The sequence below is a fragment of the Strongylocentrotus purpuratus genome, unplaced genomic scaffold (assembly GCF_000002235.5).
Source record: "Strongylocentrotus purpuratus isolate Spur 01 unplaced genomic scaffold, Spur_5.0 spur5_scaffold_8, whole genome shotgun sequence".
Taxonomy (NCBI): domain Eukaryota; kingdom Metazoa; phylum Echinodermata; class Echinoidea; order Camarodonta; family Strongylocentrotidae; genus Strongylocentrotus; species Strongylocentrotus purpuratus.
In genome coordinates, this window is record NW_022145614.1 from 29,643,163 (window position 1) to 29,671,019 (window position 27,857).

The 27,857-nt window shown below is 36.4% G+C and overlaps 1 protein-coding gene across 1 annotated transcript; it reads left to right on the top strand.

The window, feature by feature from the left end:
• The first annotated feature begins 10,486 nt into the window (after nucleotides 1-10,486).
• On the top strand, nucleotides 10,487-22,251 carry LOC115920370. The gene is made up of 3 exons (XM_030976061.1): nucleotides 10,487-11,550; nucleotides 18,853-19,087; nucleotides 21,889-22,251. The coding sequence occupies exons 1-3, from the start codon at nucleotides 11,476-11,478 to the stop codon at nucleotides 22,041-22,043; spliced, it is 465 nt and encodes a 154-aa protein (XP_030831921.1). The 5' UTR covers nucleotides 10,487-11,475; the 3' UTR covers nucleotides 22,044-22,251.
• The last annotated feature ends 5,606 nt before the right edge of the window (nucleotides 22,252-27,857 follow it).

Consider the following 27,857-nt stretch of genomic DNA (forward strand, 5'->3'; position numbering starts at 1 on the left):
ATATAAGATGATGATTTTAGTGGGGGATATCGAAAGGTGAGACCTTGAACAAAATGTGATAATTTTGTATGTCGTAGTATATTCATTTTAGGTGTTCGACTTTATTGTTATCTATACATGTATAACAGGTAGATGACATCTGAATAACTGAATATTGTACTAGACCATGTTAGTTATGCTTGTTACTACTTTTAACCTCCTTTTTCGAATCATCTGAAAGAGTTGGAAAAACAACAACATGCTATCTGAGTTGAATCAATGAGCATATAATCATAGCCACAAACTCTTGATTGGAACTTGTAAGAAAAGAAAGGAATGGTGTCTTTTTGCACCTGTTCTCTTTAGTCTGACTTTTAGCCTTCTCTGGAAAAGGAAATCAAAAGGTTATGCCGTGGCAGAAATGTATCCTCCAATATAGCTCCCAAGATGACAGTTGACCAGACAATAAACACCATGACGTCATAGGTTGTCTTCTTGTACATCGTTTCTAATTTCCTATTTCTTATTTAAATTTATTGTTGTTCTTAGTTCTCTTCCTTCGTCTTTGTCTTCTTCTTCCTCTTCCTTTGCTTCCTCCTAATTATCTGTGGGTTTTTGTTGTTGTTGTTGTTGTAATATTTCCTCGCCTTTTTCCTTTTCCTCCTTTCTTTTCGTCTGCTCTTGTGCTTTCTTTAGTTTTAATTTTCAATATGTTTTTATTCTACTGCTCTTCTTTTCTGTCTTTTCTTTCAATCTGTCATCGTCCATATTGTCCTTATCTTTTTTCATATTCCACATATCTTCAATAACTGTCTTCTGGTCAACATATATTTTTTATTTATAAATTATTAGTTCGAATTTTAATAGCCGTCGACAGCTAAAAATTACTTTCACTTTGTCATTCAATTCTAATGCTCTTTACAATAATACCATGTTTCAAAAAGACACAAAAATACTAGATAATTATAGATGTGACGAGTCGCTCAGACCTCCTGATTAGTGATCAGGCAAGTATCTTCACATATGTGTATATTTTCTCACCCGATAAGAACTCATGAATGGAAAGGAAATGTGAACAAAATCAAAACAAGCTACTTGTTTTACTTTGGCTTAATTTGTGTCCTAATTTCGGTCATTTTAATACATTACATTCATCAGGCATTATACTGCACCGTTAAATCGTGAGTAATAACGGTGAGACTGCATTTTATCCTTGAAATAGTTCGTGTGTTACAGAGACGTGTATACCTGTTTTATATAATTATCGTGTGAGGCCATGTTTTGATCATTGATCTCTCCTTGCTGCTTACATTGATTAATGCTGTTGTTGTGGAACTTTTCTTTTTTTTAAACGATGATTTAACTTATTATATGAATATAGACATTTGTGAACAGAGTGTTTCAAGTAATTCCGGATTCTTTGAATCTCTTTTAAAACTTGGATCAGTTTAATCACAAAGCATGTTTTCCTTACGCTGATCATGGTGGTTTGAAATACATATTTTCGATTAAGATTTTCTATGATAGAGAGAAGAAAAAAGAAGAAAAAAGAGAGAAGAAGTAGAAGAAGAAGAAGAAGAAAAAGAAGAAAAATACTTCTAGTAGTAATAGTAGAAGTAGTATTAGTAGAAGAAGAAATAAAAGAAGAAGACGAATTAAACAAGGAAGGGGAAGGAGGAAAAGAAGAAGAAGAAGAAGTAAAAGAAGAAAAAGTAGTAGTAGTAGTAGTAGTAGTAGTACATGTAGTAGTAGAAGTGATATTATTATTATTATTAGTAGTAGTAGTAGTAGTAGTAGTAGTGTAGTAGAAGTAATATTATTATTATTATTATTGTTAGTAGTAGTCGTAGTAGTAGTCGTAGTAATAGTAATATTAGTAGTAGTAGTAGTAGTAGTAGTAGTAGTAGTAGTACTAGTAGTAGAAGAAGAAACCGTATAGAGACAAAGTTTAGGGCGTAGAGTAAAGACTGCGTCATCGAACCGGTAGTCGTCGATTACCAGCACAGCAGGTGGTCTGATTGTTCTTCAAGGCAGAGATGGTGTCAAGGGAAGTCAAACCAAGTAAACAAGATGACACTGAACATCTCAATAGTTCTTAATACCTTGCTACAGCTCCCGAGACCGACATCTCACAAGACCGACACTGCCCACGAGACAGACAGTCAATGAGACCGACGATGTAGGACTCGCAGGCCTTATAGGGTTCTGTAGGCAGTGGTGGTGTTAAACCAAACCAAGTAAACAAGATAACACTGAAGATCTCAATAGCTCTCAATAAGTGGCAAACAGCCCACGAGACCGATATCTCGCAAGACCGACAGCCCACGAGACAGACAGCCCATGAGAAGGACAGCCAATGAGACCGACGGTGTAGGTCTCGCGGGCCTTAGGGTTTTGTAGGCAGTGGTGGTGTAAAACCAAACCAAGATAACAAGATGACACTGAACATCTCAATAGTTCTCAATACCTGGCTACAGCTCACGGGACCGACATCTTTATACAAGACCGACACCCACAAAAAAGACAGCCTTCGAGACCGTCATCCCACAAGAAAGACAGCCACCGAGACCGATATTCCACGAGACCGATATCCAATGAAACCGACACGTCATAAGACCGACAGCCCACGAGACCTACAAATTATTAAAAAATACATACTAAAAATACAGAAAACGAGACTGTTTGAAAAGTTCCACGAGACCAATGACACACGAGACTGACAAAACAAAGAAATGTAATAAGGAAAGATAGAAAATGTCGCTCTCTGAGCTTCTGCTTTCTGGTCTCCTGAATCCTCCGAAAAATGGCCCGCAAGGCCGGTCTTGTGGGCTGTAGGTCTTGAGAGCTACCAGCCCCCAAATGCATAAAAGGAGTTGACCCTTAGAGTTGTATATTTCAAGACATGTGTTTTTCACAAGTGAAAACCACGAGCATACGTCATTGGGGCTGATGATATCATACTCCAGATGAAACTACAGACATCAGACATGACATGCATCGTGTAAATGTAATGTGACAATAAGGAAACGTTACTCAAGAACAGGTCTTTCCTTCACGTGCAGGTCCAGGGTTCTTTATTGGGGGGGGGGGTGGGGACAGTTTATCAGTGAGCATTTAACTATGCAGTCTCCCTCCCCCTCCCACCTCTCTCTCTTTCTCATTCATTTTGAAAATACTAAGATATCATTCACCTCCTAGATTTAAGAGAGAGGTGTTTGAGTGACAAATGATCCGGAAATGCAGAGTTATTTATTTGTTTATATTTATAAAAAAATATTCATTCATTTATTTAATTATTTATTTATTCATTCATTTATTTATTCAATTATTCATTTATGTATGTATTGTCTTTATATCGATGAAATTGTGACTAAAGAGTGCTATCCTTAGATTGGGGTACAGTATAACCAGGCAGTTGTGAGTTTAAACCCACAACTCGCTGCAATAACAGTTCTTTGAGCAACAGAGGATTGTTTCTAAAAATGACGTATAAGGGGAAAGTGAGGGGATTTTAGGCTCATTCTCCGTACAAACGCCCACATGATTACGTCCCTATGACGTGTGCAATGATGCTGAATCGACAACATTGATTTTTAAATGACCTATTATTGATAACCTTTAGCCAGAAGTTTGTTTTATCCCCAAGCTAGTTTTGTAATGAAATAAAATATATATTTTGTACGAATAGAGGGCTTTCTTAATTCCGCAAACAAACCCTGTTGAATGAGGATGACCTAAAAATATTAATATATTATGTTACCATGGGTCTTCATATTGATTGCTGATTATAGTAATTTTCATATAATTTATATCTGCATGCAGTTTAACCTCGAAATGTTGATTCAGTTTTCAAAGAAGTGTGAACAGTTACATTAATATTTTGAGAAAAGTCTCAAATGGGAAAGGAGCCAAATAGAATAAATAAGTTGCTATTGTTATTTCATTTTTATTTTATTTTTTCAATTAAAAAATTAGAAATTCCTTGTGGAACCTATTACAAACACATTTCACTCCTACTTTACGTCAGTCTGCTACTATAGGAAGAAGAAATTATTCTATTTTCGTTTTATTTTCCAAATATTTCTTGATTTTTTTTTTATTTGAGACTACTCTAATATGTAATTTTGCAGAAACTTACTGTGATATGCGGTTTAATTGAATGAGAGGAGAGACAATTCTCCATGGAAACGTTATTCGTTAAAATATATGAAACAATAGTCGATGGCTCTGGTACAAAATGTACACTGGAAAATAACAAAAATATGTGCAATACTAAAAGAAGCAGAGTGTAGGTTATTATGCATATATATATATATATATATATATATATATATATATGGAGTAGTCGTTCCCTTATTCTACAAACTACATGTACATGATACAAACTAAATACCGTATGTGTCTTGTTTCCTAAATACCTGCCCATGTCTATTGAGACTACAACAGAAACACCTTGCCCCCATAATAATGTACATGAAGTACGGTTTTACAAACGCTTTTATCGTTTTAAGCTTTCCCTGTCTTAAGAAGAATCCACCAGTCCATAAAGATTAGCGACTGCCCATGACTCAGTGCATTGCTTACATTAATCACTGAGACCTTAGTTTATAATAATCATGACCGTAAAAGTTTGTTCCCCCTCCTCTCTTTCTTTCTCTCACTCTCCAGGGTTATTTCCTCCCAGGTCACTGAAGCTTCTAACCATGCCACGGTATAGTGCTTAACACTGTCCAGCCATACAATACACCCCCCCCCCCCCTCCGTTTCGGGTGCTACGCCGTGTTCATAAAACTATATCCGCGCCATAATATGCAATTCAGGCGTACCTCACAAAAGCTCATTGCTTCACGAGGTTCGACGACTTTTTTCCTAAATGATATCACAATGTATACTTATTATTATTTTTTTTTTTTTGCGGGGGGGGGGTATATTCTTGATTACTATGAGAAAAACGTGACAGAGAGATTTTTTTTTATAAATCCCTGAATTTAATGAAATTTGTCTCCGTTGCATTGGATGCACTTTATGGTATCTAGGAGTATTGTATCACTGTTTAAACAGAGCGATTATTTTCTAAGGACTAAGGATTTATGATTAAGTAATATAAATATAAAGACTGATCTAAACAGTTATCATCTTATGATCACACCGAGGTTTTAGAAGAAGATGGATTGCGCTATTCATACAGTATCCGACTTGAATACAGAAACACCGATGATCGTTACCAATATGAACGCAGCCTTACCCTGATATAGATACAACGCGGTCCCAGGGAGGGTTGAGGGAGGGCATGTCGAGGAAGGTCGAGTATTGTTCATACAGTATCCAACATGAATACAGAAACACGTATAATCATTACCAATATGAACGCAGCCTACCCTGATACAACGCGGTCCCAGGGAGGGTTGAGGGCAGGTCGAGGAAGGTCGAGTACTGTTCATACTGTATCCAACATGAATACAGAAACTCAGTTAATCATTACTAACATGAACGCAGCCTTACCCTGATATAGATACAAGGCGGTCCCAGGGAGGGTTGAGGGAGGGCAGGCCGAGGAAGGACAAATCAGAGGATGAACGGGGGTCACCTGGATGTGAGGGGGGTTTATTCACTCAAACAAAACATCCAGAACTCGTCAATCATGTTCTTGTGAATATCTTTGTAAAGTAAACATGTAGATATCTCAAATATATTTGTTGCAAAAAAACAACTATGAAACTTAGTTTGTACCAATTTTGTGTCGCGTTTCATGCCTAATTAAAATCGGCCACATTTGCTAAATGTATTGTTCTTATGAATTGAGCCCTAATCTAACAGTTTTTATAACAAGTTTATCAATAAAAGTATTTTAAAAGCCATTTGCTTTTGATTCCTATGTGCCCATATGTTAATGCCCTATAGGTCTGTGAATAATTGTAACGAATTAGAATTAGTATTATAATGACTCTAATTTATTATGATTTATCAAGTTATGTTTGAATTTTGATATAGGATAAGCTTTTGATTATAAGTTCTTACTCTGTTTTGGTTTTATTTGAAGGACTTTTTGAAGAAAATAATATCGATCTTTATAAGGTGGGAACTGAAACAAATCAACAAACTTCATCGGGATGAAACATTCTATTTAGGGTAGGCTGTGGATAATCAAACTTATCTCTTCACCCACTCCAGCTCCCCAAAGTAGGCATAATCTTAAAAAGAAGCTAACTTTGAGCCTCGAACTCGTTCCTCTCTCTCTCTCTATCCAAGACGAATGATTGAGTGAATTCGCCTTATTTACTGCTCTATTTCTGGTTCCAAGACATTCATTTAAAAAGATCAATTTGAAGTCATTTCCCTTTTAAGAGCCCAACTGTGTACCAGTCACCGGGTGATAATGTTCTCCCCGTTATAGCCCTCTACTTGTGACTTAGGGTGGTTCCCCGCATGCAGACTAATTGGTTTACAGCTATCCATTTTGTGAATTGAAGATTGGAACGAAACTGACGTTCAGATTCAGGGGTAATATAGCCCCTGAATCACTTTCTAACCAAGGATATTATGCATGCTTAAAGGCGTTGTTTAACAATGTTAAATCAGAGATGCATGGCCCTACCTGTTGCAGTGTCTGTGATATGGTGTAGTATTGAAGCTCTAAAGAAGTATCGCTACAGAATGATCAAGAAGTGCCTCAACAAAGTAAAAATCTTTGAGTGACCAGTTTTACCATACTCATTTTTCCCAATAGACTGTAGTGTTTTAAAAACCGTTAGGAAAACGAATTCTGAAATTTCTTATTCCAATTATAGATATCTTGATCATCAGACAGGCGATTGGCTTGTAAAAGTCATGGGATACATATATGACCTAAAGGTTTATAATTATGATTGCAACATGAGCTAAATCAGAATTTTTTAAAAAGAATCTGAAGCAAAGTTACCCAATCCCTTTAAAGGTTTGTGCCCCCTTTCCTTTAAAATGTCCTGGATATGCCATTTACTTGAAAAAAGGTCTTGTTATTGTCTTTGAATTTCATACATTTTGGAATGTGTTTAAATTGTGGAATCACATGATTTAGTTCCTTAATTTGTCGAAACTGTCTGCAATAGTCTATAAAAGAGATCCATGTATCTTGTACTGCTATAGATAGACATTCGCATGCAAAATAGTTTTCACAGTTTTCTTCAAAAGTCTATAACAGTACCCAAGACTGGTCAATATTCTTGAGCTTTCTTCGCATGACTTGCTGTAGATTGCATTTCATTAATGTTATGTAAAATATCGTTAAAATGTCAAGTTTATTTGTTTTGTTTGGTTGATAATGAAACAAAAATCATTAATGTATACGTGTAGGGGTATTGTGGTCCAGTGGTTAAAAAAAGTCTTGAATAAGTTTTTGTTCTTATCTGTCTGTAAATATTACTATTTTAATTATTAATTTTGTACTCGAGAGCTTTCGTGGGCTATCCTAATCAAGCTGACTTCATTTTGATCTGTTATTCTTATATATTGTTGTATGTTGGAAGCTTGGCGAATGCCTTAAAAGGACGTCACATGTAGCAGTCCACTATGTCGACCTGAAGTCCCTATCATTGCCCTTCTCGACCCATGTCTACGTCGAAAGGAATACCGTCATGTAATAGCAGCCGTGCTAAAGTTGAAAAATATTCATCAGTTATAATCAGAGGAGTCTACTGGATAAGCGATTTTCCCAAGGAAAATTCTTGAAAGCTATGCATTTTCCTTCTATGTACTCACTCCTCAATAGTTGATTTAATTTCTTCCTTTGGAGAGAAGATTATATAAGCTGCATCAAAGGCCGGTGTCAGATCGAGGATGTTCGGTGACAATATGAAGATAATAATCAAAGATTAACTATGTGCAACAGGAAATGATTCATTTTCACTCGTTGTTAGATAAATTTGCTCGATGAAATACAATACTTACTTAAAAAGCAAACACCGACAACAACAACAACAATTACAACAACAAAACGTTTTTGGCGTTCCTGTTTTTTTAGAATTATATTTAAAATTCACCTTTTACTTTATGGCTAATAGAAATGTTTGCATCTGCTTTGCCTTGTTTGATTCCTTCATTTTGCATTAGTAAATACATTATTGTTTTATTTTGAAATAGTGTTGTTCAATGTGAAATGTGAACCAGAAAATGAAAACCGAAAAGGATTAGAAATATAGAGTTTGGATTCATACGAAATACGTGCCGTCATCTTTTGAGTAAGGCAAACGCGGATATTTTCTCCGGCTAAGCTATACTTTAATTTGCAAAATTAGGGGTAAAAATATTCTTATTTCGTCAAAAATCACACACCATTGGGTCTAAAACTGCTAAAAAGTGTACTAATGAATGGAAATACAAAAATTTGGCAATAATAATTGTCATTTAATGTTTCCTATGTTCAGAATGTGAACACATTATAGAATTAATGACTGGATAATATCATTACTGAAGTATGCATATACATAGACAATACAACTAAGATATTACAATATTTATCAAATTCTGACAATTATTTTTAAAGGTTGACAGAATACAACATAGTTAAGCATACTATTGGGTATATACATGTATCACATTCATTTCTATTCAAGTATTTACTATATCCCTTTATAAACATGACAATAATAAATATTTGCTTTGATGGAAACTTCAATCTATCAGCAAATAGCACACCGAGCATTACAGTCCATATTCCGGAAATCTTAAGATTATGTTTCCCTGCCCTCCCCACTTCTTGAACATTGAGTCATATTTGAATCATATCTGGGTGAATAACAGTCTCAATGTCACATCGATTAGTATATGACACATTCTGCTAAGCCCAAGTCCTATCCGGGTTTTTCACATTCATTTTTAAGTAATTAATACAGCTGCGTCTTGGTGTTGACATCCAAGCATGTCCGTTTGGCATTTCATAATTATGCAAATGCATATACAGTCAAATTTGTCTATAGCGACCGCCCAAGGGAAACACAAAAAGTGGCCTTTGTAGACAGGTGGTCTTTGTAGACAGGTTCCTTAAGTACATGTTTCAATGAGAAACCATTTTCAAGGGAAACAAAAATTGTGGTCCTTGTAGACAGGTGGTCTTTGTAGACAGGTGGTCACTAAAGCAGGTTTGACTGTAATTGAAGGTAGAGCCAAAATGCGTGCATCCATGCTAATCTGTCAGTGTCTATACTCATTGTGTTAATCCTTATTTTTTCCGTGGCACAATATGAGTGGTAATTTCTGTATTTGTAAGAACATAGTATAGAAAGTAATGTTTGTTATATTTTCTTTACACTATGGATATTTTCATTTTTGAAAGAGGCATGTGCATGCCCTTGGCCAAATCAAAATATGTTACATACCTGTAGTACTCATCAAATGAATCGTGTTACTGCTTTTTAATTCGTTGTCAGAGAATCTAGAACCATCGCTGTTATAAATTTACAGTCTTTAAGAACATGATTGAAACTAAACATTAGTTTTTCAATTAGCCGGGATGTCATCTACTTCTTGATTACGTAATATTTTATTTTGAATAATTACTTTCTGATTGAAATAATGTTCATAAACAACAGCAGCAACAACAACAAAATTGTTGTCATTATTCATTTTATTCTACGCTGCTTACAATCTGGCGAGCTAATTAATGATGAAGTTGTCACCATACCTATTGACGATGAGCTAACCGCAAACACTAAACAATCCAATCGTTGATCTTTAAAAAGGCTCAATTTGGCATTGTTCCCATTAAGGGGAAAGTCCACCTGATATTCAGTTAGTTTTAATAGAAGCAGTAAAACGAGAGGAACAGGTCATTGAAATTTGAGCAAAAATGTACCAATAACTTTAGAAATGTCTATTTTCCCTAAATGTAAATGTTCAATCGGATTTAATCGGATTTTGTTCAGACTTTTACTAAACAGTTTCTCAAATTTTCTGCTTTTACTTAAACCAACGAAATATTAGGGTAAACTTCCCCTTTAAATATTTCGAAACTGCACCACGGCTGCTCACACCTAAACCTGGCATCAATACATGAATAGATATGAAATCCTGTGTTCAAGGTTAAACATGACTCCACGGAGCATGAGAAAAACAATTGAAATTAGAAAGAAAGAAAGAAATTTGTGGCACGTGTCATTTTGATATTTGCTATTGTATCTGTTCACAACAATATTGTGGAATATAAGTAGTCTTCTCCTTACTTTAACCAATTTGACTGTCTCCTCTGTTCCGTCAAGATTGTTTCAAGGTATTTTGCGGTCTCATAAATGTCACTATCATCAAATATCACTCTATTTTTTTGTAAACAAACAGCGTGTAATATTAATCTCTGTATCAGAAGTAAAAAAAAGGTTCCTTTTTATACTGTCCTCTCTATTAATTTGACGGAAATCCCAGATTTTAAGACCTTTCAAAAATTCACATAGAGGTGTTGATAAATGGAATTATTTTGTTATAACATTTACATTTACATTTATATAAGATTGTTATTTTTTCTTCTCTCACAGACATTTTGACATGGACAGGCAACTTTGGATAAAATTATCGGATACTTCTTGACAACTGTCCACTGAGACTGTCCACAACAGTACAGAAGCTAAACCTGGACCTGAACGTCGTTCTCTTCAAATTTGGAATTCTTACCGATCTACTTTACAATTTGCTCCTTTTTTCGGATCAGCCTTAGCTCTTGTACTTTGGATCATCAGTTCCAACATCAGATCGGGCAGTTTGGATCATCGTTAGTCCATGGACGCAAACCACCTGTGGGATTATCATTGCTACCTCATGTTTTGAAAGCCGACGCGTTTTCAAATATTTTGGCGCCATTTCTTGTGACGTGTCGTCTGCAAGTAATCTGTTGGACACCACCGATTGTTCGGACCACCTTACAGAGATAATCCGATGCTACATTTAAATGTACTGGTCACAAGCCAACCGGTTATTGTATCTCTGAAGCTATTGTACGCTTGGTGATTCATCTAAACACCGAGGAAGAGCAGAATTAGAAGTAACAGCAAGTTGAATGAGCTCAATTGGAATAGCTTTTGTTGTGACGAAGCCAAAAGCCGCCAAGTGAATCAAGGTTACAGTGTTTGTAACCGACCAAAAATTTGCTTAAACAAGGTTGTCAAAACCGATGAAAAGTGACGTCGGAACTGAACAATCACTTCTGATCTAATATTTGTGTTACCACATGCACGCGGAGTATCCAGGTAATCCTACCCAGTGGAACATTAAACATGATAATTAACAACTTAATGATCGAACTTCTGGAAATAGAGTGTTTATGAGAGTCTAAACACCAAACCCGTTTCATCTGGATAATACAGTTGTTTGAATCCATTTTAAAGGAAAACACTATTTGGATCGTCAACCAACAGACTGCAGAAGGAAAAGGACGCATTTGGTACTCAGTAACAGTTCTGAGACAACGCGATCAGAAACCAACTAACACGCTCTACTCTTGAAAACTAGTGACTTTACCTGTCATTAGATGCCATGACCCATCACCGAGTCAACATGCAACGAGTCACCAAGAAGCTTCGCCGGATGACGGCCCCGGCATCCATTCAGGTAAACAAACCTACCCCATATCCCAAGGTGTTAACCTACAACCTAAAAATGGACGCATACAATTAATGTTCTAGATTTCTCTGAAAAAGGCTTTTGTTTCTAAACAATGTGCGTTTAGATGCTTTCTGTATAGGTTTCCGTGATGAGTAAATATTCAACAGCCTCGTGAAGTATTTTCAGAAATACTGTCTCTCAGTAATGGCTACCACATGGTGTTACCGAAAGCCTCCAACCGTGAAGACTGTACATTCATTTAGCAAACTGTGACAATTTGTGACACGATCTATATACTACATCCACAAATTAGGGGAATAGTGTATTTTTTAACTCCTGGAACAGCCATGTTAAAAACTTAAATCTTTAAGGAGTGAACAAACGGCGGGGCCTCGCAATTGGTTTCTTTAACGCTAACGACCGGTAATCGTTAATTGTCAAATTTCCTCCCCATTAAAAGCGTTAGGTGTCATTGTTCTGCAGACCACTATTGCGTGTATCAACACCCTTTCCTCTGAAGCTGCGAGTTTTAAATGCATAGAAGTTTGATGCACTAATGGTTATGGTTATGATTCATAAACCGGACAGTCTATTGGGAGTATGTTTATGCTACACATCATGAGGGCGTTACTGAAGGGGATCGTAGAGTAACATAACACCCAGAAGCATTTGTTTACATTATACACATACATTTTGACTGATATTATTGAGTTATCATTTTGTAGATAAATGTTTAAAAAGTCTCATCTCTGTACAAACGAAACTCGCGATGAGTCAATCATACTTCACGTTTGCCAGTTTATATGTTGTTATTTAATAAAAAAGGTACATGCTAGGCTCGAATGAGGTATCATTTTGTTGAACTGTATTTGACAACACATCATTCGTAACAGAACTATTTCTTCTGAGATTCCAACATGTTATAAATGTGTCATTGAACAATGGATTGAAAATTAGTTGCAAAACATACAATGTGTGTCACGATGATATGTGGCACACGCACATTATAAGTTAGATGCTTTGAAGAATGAAAAGGGTATAGTTCGAAAAGAAAGTGGCTTTTTATTCTGTCGCTCTTAAGTGTACTATGTACTCGCCAACATTATATCCGTGCTTATTAGATTTTGAATTTGAGGACAAGTACTGCATGGGAAGTAGAGTGATTTACTTCAATGTCCATCTTTGTTTAAAGGGATCCGGTAACTTTGTTTCAGATTCTGAAACAAAATCCTGGATTTAGCTCATGCTGCAATGATATTTATAAACCTTTAAGTCAGTCAGGAACCCCATGACTTTTAAAAACCGATCGCCTGTCTGATTATCAAGATATTTATGATTGGAAATCGAAACCAAATTTTGCGTTTTTCCTAACGGTTTTCATAACACTACAGTCTATTGGGGAAAACGAGTATGGTAAAACCGCTCGCTCAAAGATTTTTAAAACTTTTTTGAGGCACTTCTTGATCATTTTGAAGCGCGATTTGTTTTTAGGGCCTCAATATTACACCATATCACAGACACTGATTTAACATTTTTAAACGATGCCTTTAAGAAGAGTTCAAAAATATGTTGTTGTCTATCTTTGATTGACCCAATAGAATACAATTAACGAACATGCAGATGCACAATCAACGTCTCTTGACATAATAATATATATCCCACAAAATTACATTCTACATTTAACAAAAAATGAGAGAAAAAAGGGGAAGTGTGACGATGCTTTCGAGGTCGTAAGATATATTATCATCCGGCGACAATTAGTCCGGGGTTTATTTCGTCAAATAGGCCTATATAGTTTTAGGGCTACAGATATAGGCCTCTATAATGTTTGGGCCAATGTTCAAGATAGGATTTTGGTTAGGATATTGACCGCGGAGCTATGTCTCCAGAGCATGCACAACCGCATTTGATGACGCTTAAATTCTTCGTTAATGATACTGACATTAATGATCAAAACATGTTTAAACTAAGCACGTGATTCAATTCAATGTATAAACAAAAGTTATAATCATTATTATAGTCTACAATTGTTAAAATTGAGGAGGTAAAATCTTCAAGTTCATAAACAACGTTTTACTCTTTTAGATCCAGTATCACTTACTGCGAGACCCGTTAATTTCTCATGACTGATGTACTGACACACAACTATTTCAACGGCCTCATTAAAATGAAAGAACACTTTCAAAATGGAATTTGCCCATTTCTGTACTTTCTCCAGTCCCACGAGCCAATTTCCAGCAATCCCCGACCCTTTGCGCCAAAATCGAATTTGAATGAAACAATGTCGGAGAATTTAGTGTCCATAGAAGAAAGGAAAAACTTGGCACCTTCCCTGCCTTTTTATTCAATTGAGTAGAGCAATCAAATTCTATGAGTGTTCGTTGACTGAAGGAGAACATTCAAGAGATTTTTAGTGAGCAAAACTGTACTGTTATGTGATGCTCCTTCCAGTAACAAATCCAGGATTAATTAAATGGAATAAGAGTTTTGAGGCCATTTTCGTTGAATTGAACTGTCGATTGCGGGATAAGTTTTATTATAAATGTCAGACTGTTGTGAATTTACAATATTTGTTGTGGTTTTGGTGATGAAATTGGCTTTTAATTTGGATTAAATCTGACCATGGAAGTGCCCTTCGTTGTAGACACGTCTCTGAAACGTGCCATCCTCAGGCAGCAATGGAGGAATTATCAAGAACAGGTATATACTTTTTGTAGCACATTGAAATCGATATATAAATACCGCTCATGTGAGACACGAAGAGTGGTCTTCACAGCAGGTGGATTTTATGTACAGGTTCATTTAGCACCATTTTAATAACAAATACTATTCAGAGAAAACAGAAAATTGGGTCGTTATAGACAGGTGGTCACTTAAGCATGTTTCACCCTATTTTTATTTTATTTGAAGCAATTGACCAACCATGATATATTGGATTAATGACACGGATTACATAACCTGTGAAAACACAATCGTTACTTTTTTTTTAAATTAGACGAGGGAAAAATCCTTGCTTATAATTCCATTTGATACATGGGCTCTATTTAGACATAATGTATGTATTTGATTTCTAAATCGTTGTAGAAAATCACTATTATTGCACTTGTATTATACGGTACGGCCACGTTATTATCCTCGAAAATTTATATTTTGAGATTCCGTTTGGTAGTTAGTAATTTTATCCGCTTCAACAAACATAATGTATTATTTGAATTCATCATAGCTTTACTTTTGATCTTTATAATATAGTTTATCTGCGACTAATTTGAAATCTCCCTTCGGCTCTATTCAAGCGTCTTTTGATGGCGATGCCTTCCCACCCTCATTTTTGATTTTGTTTTCTTGTTGTTGGACTCACCTTCCCCTATTCCCACCCTCCACCATATTGGTCCGGTGGTGTTTCTATGCTGAAATTCATAACTTTATTGATAGGTAGGTAAGGTTATTTAGCTCCCTAAACCAAGATATATATATATATATATATATATATATATATATAATATTACCGCGCTCCTAAAATTGTTAAATATATTTGTTTACCATACATGGACAATTTTGACTGCTTTTTGTAGAATTACGTATTTTTGATCTTCAAAAAAAATCTGTCGGCAATCTATAATATTTCATTAATGACCGTTACAGTGTGGTAGGAACTTTTAATTGTATTTGGTGGAAAAAGCTTCTGTTATATTTGTGTACAAATTTGTCGTTCATTCGTTCGGGCGTTTGGAATCATCCCTTCGTCATTCTACCGATATTCCCATTGGTAGTTCGTATACTTCCTTGCACCACACGACCAGGGTCACATTATCTTAAAGCTCTTCTTGTAGCTACTTGCTCCCTCTATATAGAAAACTTCCCCAATCGGTGCCTGTTGGTCCCCCATGATCCTCTTTTTCTTATGTTAGTTGAGAGCTGAGTTGATGAGATAGCCACCTGTCAGTGACCTCGCTGTGTGGTATAATCCCTTTTGGCCCAGTAGTATTGACGGTCTTTAAAAACGGGGTTTATTATTTTGTCAGAGCATGAGTGGTAAAAACATGCTGAGTCATGCTTACGGTGTGTGGTTATAACGGTACCTATAGGGTCGTATGACAGGTGAATAATGTTGCTAACTCTTGTCTCAATCTCCTATTTCCCATATCCTGATTAAGACATCCTTCCCGTTTCAATTATAAATACATTATCATTCCTCTTGCCAGACCTTATAGGAGTATTTCGGAGAAGCGTATTTTACCTGCATTGGAATAGGTTCCCGAGATACGACAGCTACTGAAGGGCGGGGTTAAGGTTTAAAAGGTTGACATTTCAACAAACTTTGATATCATATCATAACGTAAAGTATAATTATTGATTAAACTATCGAAAGGATAAACAAGAAATTCGCCGGTGGATAATATTAGGGGAAGATCTAGCTTTTTCCAAGGGGGGGGGGGGGTTTGACCCAGTAGCGGATCCAGGATTTTCCAAAAATCCCGCCGTTTTACTGTTTTCTTTTCCCCCCTTTATTCCCCCCCCCCCCCCCCTAGATCCGCCCCTGGTATATTTACACAAATTCGTTTGTACTTATTAATACTTAAGTCTGCCAGCAAGATATAATAGGTTATATATTGTGAGAATTTTCTTTAAGATGTGATCTGTGGCTCGAAGTAACCCGCAACCCCTTACTATTGCCGTATTTGTTACGTAACAATGCACTGTTAATTAATTTGATTAATTGCTTTTCCTATTGACTTGGAATGGACAAGGTTGAGGAAATGAGGGCAAGGGGAAGATTAAGAAAGATCAAATTCTCAACAAATTGTAGTGAGAGACCAATTTGATTTTGTCAAATATAGATCAAAATTAATAGAAGCAATAATATTGTGATATCACTATGAACATTACTGACAAAGAAAGCGGACAAAATATACAGTTCCTAAGGTAGACAAAGGAACATCCCTCTCTGCTATTATGTAAAAATGTGTAGAACAGGTGTCACATGCATATTCACCTTTTTACATAATAGCAGTGAAGGGATGTTCCTTTGTCTACCTGAGGAACTGTATATTTTGTCCGCTTTCTTTGTCAGTCATGTTCATAGTGTATAGAGCTTAATGTTTGCCCTTGAGAAGGGGATATTCAATGTACATATTAGTTCACTGATATTAATAATGGCCTATGAGAGCAAGTAAACCTCTCTCCGTGCTGCACTTTTACATCATTGTTTCTCTTCTCTCACGTCAACTTGTATCAACATCTTTCTTTCTCTCTCTCTCTCTTTCTCTCTCTCTCCCCCTCTCTCTGTCTGTCTGTCTCTCTCTCTCTCTCCTCCCCACCACACCCCTCTCTCTCTCCCCCACACCTCCATCTCAATCTTTTCGTTCCCCATGTGGCATGGACCTTTCTCTGTCTGTCTCTCTGTCTCCACCTCTCTATTTCCTGTCCATTTCTACACGTCTACCATGATGCCCATGTCCGTCCCAGTAGGATTGTCTTGTTCGATTGTTTCCTCTATAATGACATGTCTCTCTGTGTCTTTGTCTGCTTGTCTCCCCTCTCTCCCTGGCGGTCTCAATGTCTCTATCCTGCCCCCTCTATCTCTCAATTTCAGTTCCCCTGTCTGTCTCTGGCTCCGTATATTGCTCCCCAACCCCTCATTCTCTTCCTCTCGTTCTACCCTATACACAAACACTTCCTCCCCCTCTCTAACCGACACAAACATCCTCACCTTCATCTAGCTCCTATCTCTCTCTCTCTCTCTCTCTGTGAGCTTTTCTGTTTTTCCATCGTCTAGTATGTTCTTAGTTAATGGAAGTTGATATGGAAGTTGATATTTCTTTCTTCATTTCCTTCTTTCTTTATTGATTCCTGCCATAATTTTTCTTAATTATTTGCTTTTCTAAAATAACTTTCTCTCCACTCTTCATGTCCATCTCACGCTCTCTCCTTCTCTCTCACACACTCTATCTCTCTCTTTCTCTCTCTCTCTCTCTCTCTCTCTCTCTCTCTCTCTCTCTCTCTCTCATACACACTTTCTCTGTCCCATCTTTATCCTTTGACACATTTTTTTTTGTAATAATCTTCTTTCACGCTCTCTATACCCATCGTCAATTTTCATTCCCAGGCGAATATATCTTTTACTTTGAGACTTTAAGATTATTTCATCTCTACACTTGCCAAAGAAATGACTCACACGTTGATCGTCGCAACTGTTGTCGCGACCTACCCCCGCCCCTCCCCCGCCCCTCCCCCTTTCCTCTCTCGGGCCTTTTTACCCCCTCCTCTCATGTCCAACCCCTTCTCGTTTGCCCATGAACTACTTCCGGGTGGCATGGTGCGCAGGAAATGAGCTATGCTGAGGAAGCCGTTGTCGTGGCAACGTGACAAGTTGCTTTAGGCCACGTTGCAAATTATTGGTGTAACCTCCGAATTTTGCTGTACGAGTTAACAAATAGTGTCACACAACATATACGAAGATATCTTCTATTTTTAAATGATTTCGTAATGAGTCTGTAAGACATTATACAAGACTACAAATAGAATGATAACAATCCCGAATACTAACTATACATTTTTAAAAGTCGAAATGAATTTGAATTTCACCCCCAATTTTACTGATATACTAGCATGTAAATGTATAGACTTACCATTTATAATCTACAATCAGATGAGTTTGCTTATTTCATAATGTAGTCTTCAGACATTTCCCCCTTGAATCTAAACCTCTGTTTAGTGTATGAATGGCGGTGATATATCTTTGAACATATATTTTTTAAATTAATCATTTAAAATTGTGTACGTCAACGTATGCTTAAATGATACATATTATTGTTTTATTCCACACTCTCAGCTATTTAATTTGAACGTCGAGTTAACATAACTCAGTTATGTGACACCCAGCCTAATGCCTGTTCACCCCAAACTTGCACAATTAATACGAATTTCATCCTAACGTAGCTTTTTTGAGAATTTTATCTTGTAATGTCATCTTCCCCATGTATAATTGTTTTCCTCCTTTTAAAATAAAATGAATTTCACGATTCCCCACAATTTCAAGAGCTCTCATTGGCTCTAAGTTTATAACCAATCACCCATTTTGTTTACCACACACACGCACGTGTACCACTGACCTTTGACCCCATATCACAACAATCATGGCTGCCTTTATGGAGGAGTCGTCAGACGACGAACCAAACCCTTTTTCATTCAAGAATTTTTCTCAAAAAAGCTCCCAACCCTTGCCCCAAGCACCTCTACCAGCTGTAGTATCAAGCAGCGATGATTCTGAATCAGGTAATTATGTTTTTTGGTCGGTTCTCTTTGCAGAAAAATGGATTTGGAATGGCGAACGGCGCGAGGGACGAAGACTTTATTCACATTGACGATGTTGATGAAGAAGGCTCGTCGTTTCTGTACGTGCCCTACCGGAAAAGATCGTCTCAGAGTATTTTAGATGAAAGTGATGGAGAGGGGGACGATACAAGACCCTACAGTCATGCAGACAGACACTCGTCGTTCCATGACCCAAATATTATCAGGAGAAGTAAACTGAAAGTTGCAGGTAATTCGGTGGTGAATTGTTGCCAATTCCTTATGATAGCCCCACATGTGTAGTTATTTGTTAGGTTTTTGTTTAAATTGTTACTGTTGATCTGAATTCATGTATTTCCGTTTTTCTTCTATATTTTCTTCTTTAATATTAAACAAAACGGGAGAGATTAGTGTCAAAGTAGCCAACAGGTATCTCACATACCCGATATAGTATATACATTTATATGGCTGCCCTGTAACTTTTTGCAATTTAGACCTAATGAATATTTGAATTTCCAATAATAAATTAATGGGAAAGCCAAGTATTTTTTTTTTTGTCATTGAATATTCAATGTACAGAATGTTCTGATGCATTGTCAGAAAGCACATAAGTTGTCCTTGACCATCATTTCCCCTGCTGTTACACTTTAACAGACTTTTGAAAGCTAACATTTTTAATGTTTGTTTAACAGTTTGAAATGTAACTGAAATATCCTAATGGATTTCTTATGGCTATTTCAGATTTGATATTTTGCTAAAATGAAGTTTTCACTGTTATTATAATTAATCTTGATTTTTAAATTAGTTTGTGGTAAAAATGGAATTTGTATCACTAAATCAGACAATGAATTAAATATTTGTTGATAAGGCCAGACCTACATGTGAATGTTTATATGTATCAATACAAAGTTGTCACTGCTATTCAATCATTTCTAGGTCGATCATCCTGATATGAAGGCCACATTGATCATTGTGACAGTGTGATGTAAATGTGTTGATTGAAATATTGTATTTATGATGATTCAAGTAAACACACAATATATATGTATTTTAAAGACAATGAGGAATATATGAATGCAAAGGAGTTGGTTTCCATGAAATAGGACAAATTTATACTAATAAAAACAAATGAAGAGTTAAGGCCAAAGGTAAAAAAGGGATGGTATGAAAACTCTACACTTTTTATGCATTCATTACGACAGCGCTTTACATACAAATACAAGGCATTGAATATCCCTTGATTTTTGCCTATAAATACACCCCCCCCCCCTCCTTTGCGAGTATATCTAGTCTATAGCCAATGGGTTAAGAAATTAGGACTATCACATGTTCTGTTGATCTGCAGCTGGTTGCAGAATGAAGCGTCTATCCCTGAACCCATATGCGTCAGTGATGATGTCAAGTCTTAGCCCAGCCCCAACACAAAATCCCATCAAGGGTATAGGATTTACTGACACACTACAGAGTGTTCTTTATGTATTTAATGTACATGTACATGTAGTAGCCATTCAAAAGAATATTTGAGTGATTAATTGGATGAAAACTCAGTCATTGCCAAATTGCAATTAATCCTGCTTTAAGCATGCTCCCACGTAGTTCTATCACAGCGTGAACTATTTGATGCAGAACTGTGTGCTATACTCATTATGGTGCAGTTTGCAATGCATTTGCATGGGTGAATGCTGTTCGAGGAGCTGAGAGAGACTAAGATCATGTTTACCTTACTGTCACCTTGTAGGGGATGTTGTCAATATCCAAAGTTTATTGGTGAGCTACCAGTCTTAATCTCTATGATTAGTAGAATTTTCTTGTGTTTTATTAACTTTCATAATCCATAATTATTTATCAAGGAAACAAGATTTCTGGCAGTAGACAACTTTAGATTTGTGTGTAATCATACTAATATTTTCTTTGTCTGTTTTTCTTTGAGAGTACCTAACTTGATTAATTTTATAGGAAAGGTTCTTATTAAAATTTACAATTGCCTCTAGAAGTCTATGACCAGTAGGTCAACAATTATGAAAAATCTAATTATCTATTTTCTTATATAAGATTTTAAAAAAACTTTGCTTGATGATATATTTATTTGTGTGTTTCTAACCTTTTATTTTCTTTGATATCAATATATTTTTTATACCGATTTCTTTTGGTATGGCAAGCTGTCTGTCATGATGTGGAAATTACGATTCATTTCCTTTTTTTTTATCACAATACATTCACGTTGATATTGTACGTTGGCCAAATAGGTCAGGTCACTTTGTTTCAAGTGCCAGCAACGGATATGAAGCCTATTGATTTTCTGAAATCTTTGGATAATATGCATATAATTATTCAGCTTCTAAAATCTGTATTAGATATAATGTATGATATATATTTCTGACAGTTGTATTAGCTTGCTGACACATATTGTAGAATGCATACAACCATAGTACACTACCGGTATATCCACTAATGAGTAGAATTTGCAAAAGATATGTATTTATCAGTCTATGTGTACTTGATTTTTTTTTTTGCAGTACAAAATTAAGCATGTGGAACATAACCAGTTCTCTCATATTATGTAGTTTAATGTCACTTTATTAACAACTATCATTATCAACAAAGGAAGCCATATACAGCATGTACAGTTGAACAAAAATATAAAAAATAGAGAAAAGCACAAGCCATGTTCTATCATTGAGTATGCAGGCTATCGCCTCTAACGTTTCATTCCACCGACAAATATAAAATAGATCTCTTGAATGAAAAGTCCAGTAAAATTTCTGTAAACAAGTTGCTTTTCCAAATGGAAACTATTTCTATGTGTAATATTTTGCTAGTATAGCCCACGGGCCCGTTTCTCTAAACAGTCATAAGTCTAACTTCTTAGACATCCCATTGAAATGTGTGTTATAGAATTAACATGCGTTTCTATGGGATGTCCACAAACTTAGACTTATGACGGTTTCGAGAAACTGGCCCCATATCACCAACATAAAGAAAGTCTCATTGCGTTTAAAGAAAGAGTTCTAAGTGATAACAGACTTCTCTCATGTTTTCTAACTATGACAGAATCTCCAACTGAGGAGGTTGGGAAAGATGGCAAGAACCCGTTCTCCTTCAAGTCCTTCATCAAGAAAGAGAAGAGAAAAGCTGTCTATTATTCATCTAGGGAGCAACTGGATAGCTCAGGAATGGAGGAGGAGGATTTGGTAAAACTTGCATGAAATTTCTTTCTAAATGTAATCAGAAAGACTTTCAACTAATCAACCTAAGGCCAATTTCAGTAGCCTTGTAGATCTAGAGTTGATTTCTTAGAAGTCTTGCAGTTGTGCTCATAATTTTTCTTTATTAGTAGTCACATCTGCCTGTCTGTCCACCCCCTTCCATCTTTCTCCCTTCCTCCCTCTATCTCTATCTGTCTATCCATCTCTGTGTATCTTTCTGTCTGTCTGTCTTCCTCTCTCTCTTTGTCTCTCTCTTTGTCTCTGTCTCCCTTCCTCCCACTTCCTGTCTCTTAGTCTCCCTGCTCTGTTTCGTTCTTTCTATTTAGGTTGCCAGAGATTTCGATATGCCCATTCTCTCCTGTCATCATTCTCCATTCTCTACCCATTTCCTAATTGTGTTGTTTGCATGATTAATACCGTATATACTTTTTACTCACTGCTTTACATTAATGCCACTTCTCAGATGATTGCCAATATACTAGGGTGTGACATGGGGCCATTTTAGAGGCATGTTGGTGTCTCTCTTCTGGATGTAATCTCAAACATTAGGGGCCTGTGTCATAAAACTTGTTATCTATAACAATTGCTCAATTTCTATGACAAACTTGCTCTCAGCTAATCAGATGACATGATTTAAATAGCTTATAACAGTAGCTTGTAACTTGCTATTGATATCAAGTTTGCTCTCAGCCAATCAGATGCCATGATTTCAGTAGCTTATAACAGTAGCTTGTAACTTGCTATTGATATTAAGTTTTATGAAACAGGGCCCTGAACTGTGTTTGATTAGAACCCACAAACACCCTTACCGTATAACAAATACCCTTAACTGTTAAAACCCATCAGTAGTTTACAGCTAAAGATGACAGTTCTAGATTTTATCATTACCGTTGAGGCAGCTGGATTATGGCCTGTAGAAAGAAAATATATCCCTCAGGTGATACCACGTAAGGACTTCTAAAACAGATCTGTTGTTGTTTAGCGTCTCAAGGCTTTACCATGACTCACCAATAAGCAAAGGATCAACAGATTGCGTTTTACAGGATTTCAATGTCGGCCATGACCTCCTGTCACAGGTGTGCCTTTGAGGGCTGGATGCAACGTCTCTCTCGCTTCTGTCAGCGTCGATGTCTATTTCCAGTGTCTGTCCAGCAGCCATGACTGGTCAGATATATTTTCAAAGGGTCAGTCTTGTATTTCTTTCAAAGTTGGTTGCACGCAAGAAAGATCTTCTTGGCATGGTTTCATGATTTCATATAAAATGCATTTTATGATGTGTTTAATAGAGATCTGCAGGGATCAAAAGCAGACTGCTGTCTGTTTTCTAAAGACTCTCTCCTCATTTTGTGTAACTTTGTCTCCATAAGACTTTCAGAGGCTCAGTCTTGACTTTTAAAATAGCCACAGACATCATATCTTGTAAGAATGACTTGACCATCGTGCAAGGAAATAATTTGACATTTACTTTCTTTGTAGGCTCATAGCAGACTTTAGATTTACGACCTAATGTGACCACATATAGGGTAATAACTTGTCTCAGAGAAAGGATTTAGGGGGAAGAGTGTCTTAAACTCGTTATAAACATGCAGATGTATGAGGAAAACATGCATCTTGAAAAAATAGGTATGAACGAATCGTCACATACATCACAGTCACTTGACTGCATTGCCAATTTGAGACTTGCATAGTTGAACCATATTGACAGCTATTAAATACTTCAAGATGTGATGGATTGTGATTTGTGTATGAAAGACAACAGTTGTAAAAGCAGAAAGATTCAAAACAACTCTCTGTAGGAAATTAAGCAAAGCAGTTCAAGGCTACATTACAATTTACGTTTACTATTTGCATGAGACAAGTATCTGTACCCTGTACACAATAGCACAATAGACATAGGCATGTTTGAGCCAAAAGATCAATTACCTCCCACACCTCAAATTAATTTTTTAATCCCTATGCCTTGAGTTTCATCAAGCCAACATGCTTTGCAAAGTAGAACTGATTATCACCTCCTGGTTAGTGAAAGGGGTGAATATTATTTGTAATGAACACTTAACATGTATATACAAACAAAATTGCATTGTATTAAAGCCATTCTGTACTAGAAGCACTACCGCAGAAACCCCTCTGGCGCTATCTCAGGTCAGCTGTAGCGGTATGGTCCCTTAACTCGCTGCTTCCCTGGCTGCGATGTTTGTTTTTGCATCGGGTCCTCTCAGGCCTGGGTCCTCTATCTACGAAGTTGAAATTAGGTACTGGGTTATACAATGTTGGGAAGTTGACCTTGAGTTTGCACTGTACAATAAACAGTACCCTAAGGCAGAAAGTTAATCATCTCCTTTTAACAATTTTGTATTTATCCCAAGGAAATCATCACAGTATTGCTGTAAGTGGAGGAGAGGCTAGTTTTCATACTTTCCAAAAACATATATCATTCTCTCAATCTTAGTATAAGCTTTTTTGTATTTTCTCCAAGGGAATGTTGTTTGTATTATAAGAAACAAATCTTATGAATGAGCTACATTGATTCAATGTGGTATCTGTAGTCACCTGTCACTACAAGCAAATTGAAAATGCTTCAAGAATGAAGATATTGCATTACAACTATGTGACCTATTGGTAAATCTCCTACAATATTATCTTAACAGATGTCAGGGATAAACAAAGTTGATCAAGGAAAGATACTTCCAAACCATTGAAAGTATAAAAATCTTTTTACTTTCAAGCACATGTTCATGCTAGATTGTCCCTTTAAATAATTTCCAAAGTGGTTCAGGAATCGCTACCCTGGCTTTAACTTCAAGCATCCATGATAGGGCACAGGGTCTTTGGGCTGCTGTAGTATAAAGATCATTTTATTTTTAAGCACAAGTATATGCTAAATTGTCCCTTAAAATACTTTCAATCGTGGTTCAGGAATCGTTACCCTGGCTTTATCTACAAGCATCCATGACAGGGCCAAGAGTCTTCGGGCTGCTGCAGTATGCCGTCCTTACAAAAACCAATGCCACCCCAAGAAACGGGCTAGAGGCCTGTCCTATGACGTCTTTCTGAGGTTGTTATGCAACAGCTGCATGTGTTCTGCTTACAGGGAATTGTGATTCATCGTCCGTTCGCAAACTTAATCCCAAGATGAGAGAGAGAGAGAGAGAGAAAGAGAGAGAAAGATAGTAATTCATTCTGTCTTCTAAGAAAAACAAAGCTTGACGCATTGTTTATGCGATAGCAAGGAGAAGTGGGTGGGGTTCTAAGATTTTCATTTTTTTCTAATCAACTGTCTTTCCTGACAAGCTTGTCTTCAGGGTGTCTTTCTTGTTGAGTATTCATTTAATCATATTTGATTAATAAAGGACTAATAACTATTAAAGTTCATGTTTAAGAAAAAACACAATATGACTCAAGTTAATATTTGTTTTCAGAAACAACATTTTCTAGATGTTTTGAAAGTTTGATGGCAACTTATTGTCCAAGATTGAATTTCACAGTCAGAATTCATTCTGATGTAAAAGTTTTAGGTCATTTCTCTCTCTATCTCTATTGTTTTCTTTCTCCTGACTGTCTCTCGCTCCTTCTTTTTAACATTATCCAAGCTACATGTAGGGAGAAATCTTGTGTAAATTTCTAGTGTTTAACTTTTCTAACTTTATACATGTTTGTTGCATAGAACAATTGATTTTTCTTGTTCCTTATCCCCTATCCGCTACTCATACACGGATACAAGTGCGATTCATGAGTGACAGTGCGTTCTGCACAACTGATTGCCCAAACTCTTACCTCTTTGAATCACAAGAGGGAGCTATAGAAGGTTCCAGCTGTGTAGGGATTGATCTGGAGGTGTTCGGGATCCAAATGGTTAAATGAACTACTTGCACGTGACACATGCGACCTAATGATCATTACACAAGTAAATTATCAAGCTTCTTGGTCATACTATAAGAGTACTTGGTGAAGGTTTATATCTGAAACTTAAAGCCTATTAATTTTTTTTTATTCAACACAAAGTCCTACAAATCTTGCATTTACAGCCAATTAGCAATAAACCAAGATGTCATTTGTTGAAAGCCAGAAGGGCATTAAAAAAAAAGATTTATGGCCTTCTGGCTCTGAGTCGAGTTGACAATATATTCTACTTTTAATTTCTTTTGACTTTGCAAAAAAAAAAAAAAAAATTGATTACATGGGATGATCACTATTAATCTTCTATCTTTTTCCCAAGTTACACCGATTGAATGAAAGGAAAGTTTAGTCATGGTCGAGGGGTATCCTGTAAATCTACTTTGAGTCCTCATCTCTATCTTAACACAAGAGGGAGCTGTAAAAAGTTTTGTACAATATTGCACAGAGCCACAGACCTATCTTATTGACAACTTCAGAACAGAACGGACAAATCAATGCATACAAAACGCCATATCGATTCACTTCATTCCAGAACATCAAATTGAGAAGTTGTTTATTTTAGGTCCCATTGTCTTGCTGTTTATTTCATTGTATAACCAACTTTCAAACCAGTCAACAAGCAAATTACAAATTGAACTGTAGCTACAATTTAGAGAAGTATCAAATCAAAGTTTTTAGAAGAAAGTGACAAAATCTAGAGGCTTATCAAGTGACTTGAACGATTGAAACATTTTTTTAATAACATAAAGGTTACTGCTTACTAGGAGTTGGTTTTAGCTGTTCTACCAATGATGTTTAGTATAGCAGAACTGGGAATTCATTCTGAATGAAATAGAAGATGATAGGAATCTATTGATAGTATTTAGAATTGAGGGTATACCTATATACTAGAAGAAGATATGAATATATTTTGTTGCTATTAATAATTACAGGGGAGGGGAAGGAAAGGGTGTGGAATGAACATAAAAATGGTTAGATTAGATTGAGATTTGAGAGAAGATATCTAATCAGTAAAAAAAGAAAAATAGTGAGAAAGAAGAACATGACTCTGTTTTTATCATGTGGCAGGAAAACCTTAGGTTTGGCAACTCTTTGCGGAACACCCAAACCTAGACAAAACCACAAATGTACCGAAGTCATGACCAACGTTACAGAAAAAGCATGATGGAGAGGATGAATCATCCACAGTTTCCTGATACATTTAGACCTCTCCTGTGGCTTAAAGGTTATACCAGGAAGCTGTAATGAATGGAGATACCGTCTCGAAAGAATTTTCCGAGGGAAAATTATTCAAGATTAACCTGGCTTAACAAAAAGAAATGTAACCCTCTCCAGCCACCATTTCCATCAACAGCTGTCCATATCAATGCACAGTCCCTCTCTGGCATTCCAAATAGTACGAAATGTTACGCAACGCCATCTGCTTCCCTAAGTTCTCTATTTACTCGTTTGCAAAAATATGCAAGCATCGGGCTTTGAAGCCATGCGTGGCACCGACAAATTAAGTCATGTTCATGAAAGATGTATTTAGCTATATCATATAAAATGCAGAATTCACAACATTATGACCAATGCAACTTTCTATTAGTCATCAAATGCGTTTTCCGTTCTCGGATAGCTCTACTGAAGACATGGCCATTTTAATCAGCGAAATCGACCAAGGAAATCATGAGTTAGAGCGAATGAAAGATTTTCATAATCATGATTTTCTCATCTAATTATTGACATTTTCCGAAAATTTCCGAAATTTGTACATAGCTAGGAAGGTAGTCCAAAGGTTTATCTTCCTAAAGAACTAAATGAAATTGTGTTATATGTTTGCGCATTTATTGATTTAGGGCTAGAAGTTGTCAAGTTAGCACCACTATTCACCCAAAGTACGGGCCGGCAAAGCAAAAGCCGCCGTGCTCGCTGGGC